General features: G+C 57.6%; 1 protein-coding gene across 1 annotated transcript in view; it reads right to left on the minus strand.

The window, feature by feature from the left end:
• Nucleotides 1–512, minus strand: part of KCNH2 (potassium voltage-gated channel subfamily H member 2) — a gene marked incomplete at its 3' end in the record, with an annotated part of 63048 nt that extends 62536 nt beyond the window's left edge. The window contains exon 1 of the mRNA XM_083380136.1: nucleotides 368–512. Within this exon, the coding sequence (XP_083236262.1) occupies nucleotides 368–497 (130 nt within the window). The 5' untranslated portion in view covers nucleotides 498–512. The remainder of the gene's footprint in view (nucleotides 1–367) is intronic.
• Nucleotides 513–1064: the final 552 nt, after the last annotated feature.

Raw genomic sequence — 1064 nt, forward strand, 5'->3', positions numbered from 1 at the left:
TTCAACCCCCAGCTCAAGCAGAAGACCCTTACAGAATCACACAGCGGGAAGGGACCTCAGAGGTCATCCAGTCCAACCCCCAGCTCAAGCAGAAGACCCTTACAGAATCACACAGCGGGAAGGGACCTCAGAGGTCATCCAGTCCAACCCCTAGGTCAAGCGGAAGACCCTTACAGAATCACACAGCGGGAAGGGACCTCGGAGACAATCTAGTCCATCCCCCTGCTCAAGCAGGAGACCCTCACACGACGACAGAGGTGGAAGGGACCAAGGAGGTCATCTAGTCCAACCCCGTCCCCCGCTCAAAGCCGACCTCAAGAAGACGTACGCCAGGGGCGCCTACACCCCCCGCCCGGCGTCGACTCACCGTCCTTCCGGTAGAAGGAGATCTCCACCTTCCGCTCCTCAGAGCCCAGCAGGGCCTGGGCGATCTGAGCGCTGGCGCTGCTCTGAGTTCGAGGCCCGTAGAGGAAGTCGCAGGTGCAGGGCTTCTGCATGACCTCGGCCCGGGTGTAGCCGCAGAGATCGCAAAACCCATCGTTGCAATAGATGATGGCGCAGTTCTCCACCCGGGCGTTGGCGATGACGAACTTGCGGCCTGCGGCGGAAACAAAAAAAAAGGGGGGGTAGTCAGTCGGAAGGCCTACCCTTCAGAGAAGAGGCTCCACCCTGCAGCCTCTTCTCTGAACCCCCCCCCCGCTTGAACAGAAGCCCCATGTACCATTATGGAATCATTATGGAAACGGGGCAAAACGGGCGGCTGTCTTGCTAAGCAAGAGAAATTTTGGGCTCGCTAGGGGTCATAATTCAAAGGACTAGTTGACGCTTTCCTGCTGGCCATTTGTTGCAGGGGGAAACCCCAAAGTAGCCTTCGCTGCTTCCTAGATGCCCCTCGCTTTCCCTCCTAAATCAATCAATCAAAAAGAGCTGGATGGGATCTCGGAGGTCATCTAGTCCAACCCTCTGCTCGAGCGGGAGACCCTGAGAGAATCATTGAAGGACAGAGTTGGAAGGGACCTCGGCGGTCATCTAGTCCAGCCCCCTGCTCAGTTAGGAGACCCTTC

This window comes from Vipera ursinii, assembly GCF_947247035.1.
Source record: "Vipera ursinii genome assembly, contig: scaffold_146, whole genome shotgun sequence".
Taxonomy (NCBI): domain Eukaryota; kingdom Metazoa; phylum Chordata; class Lepidosauria; order Squamata; family Viperidae; genus Vipera; species Vipera ursinii.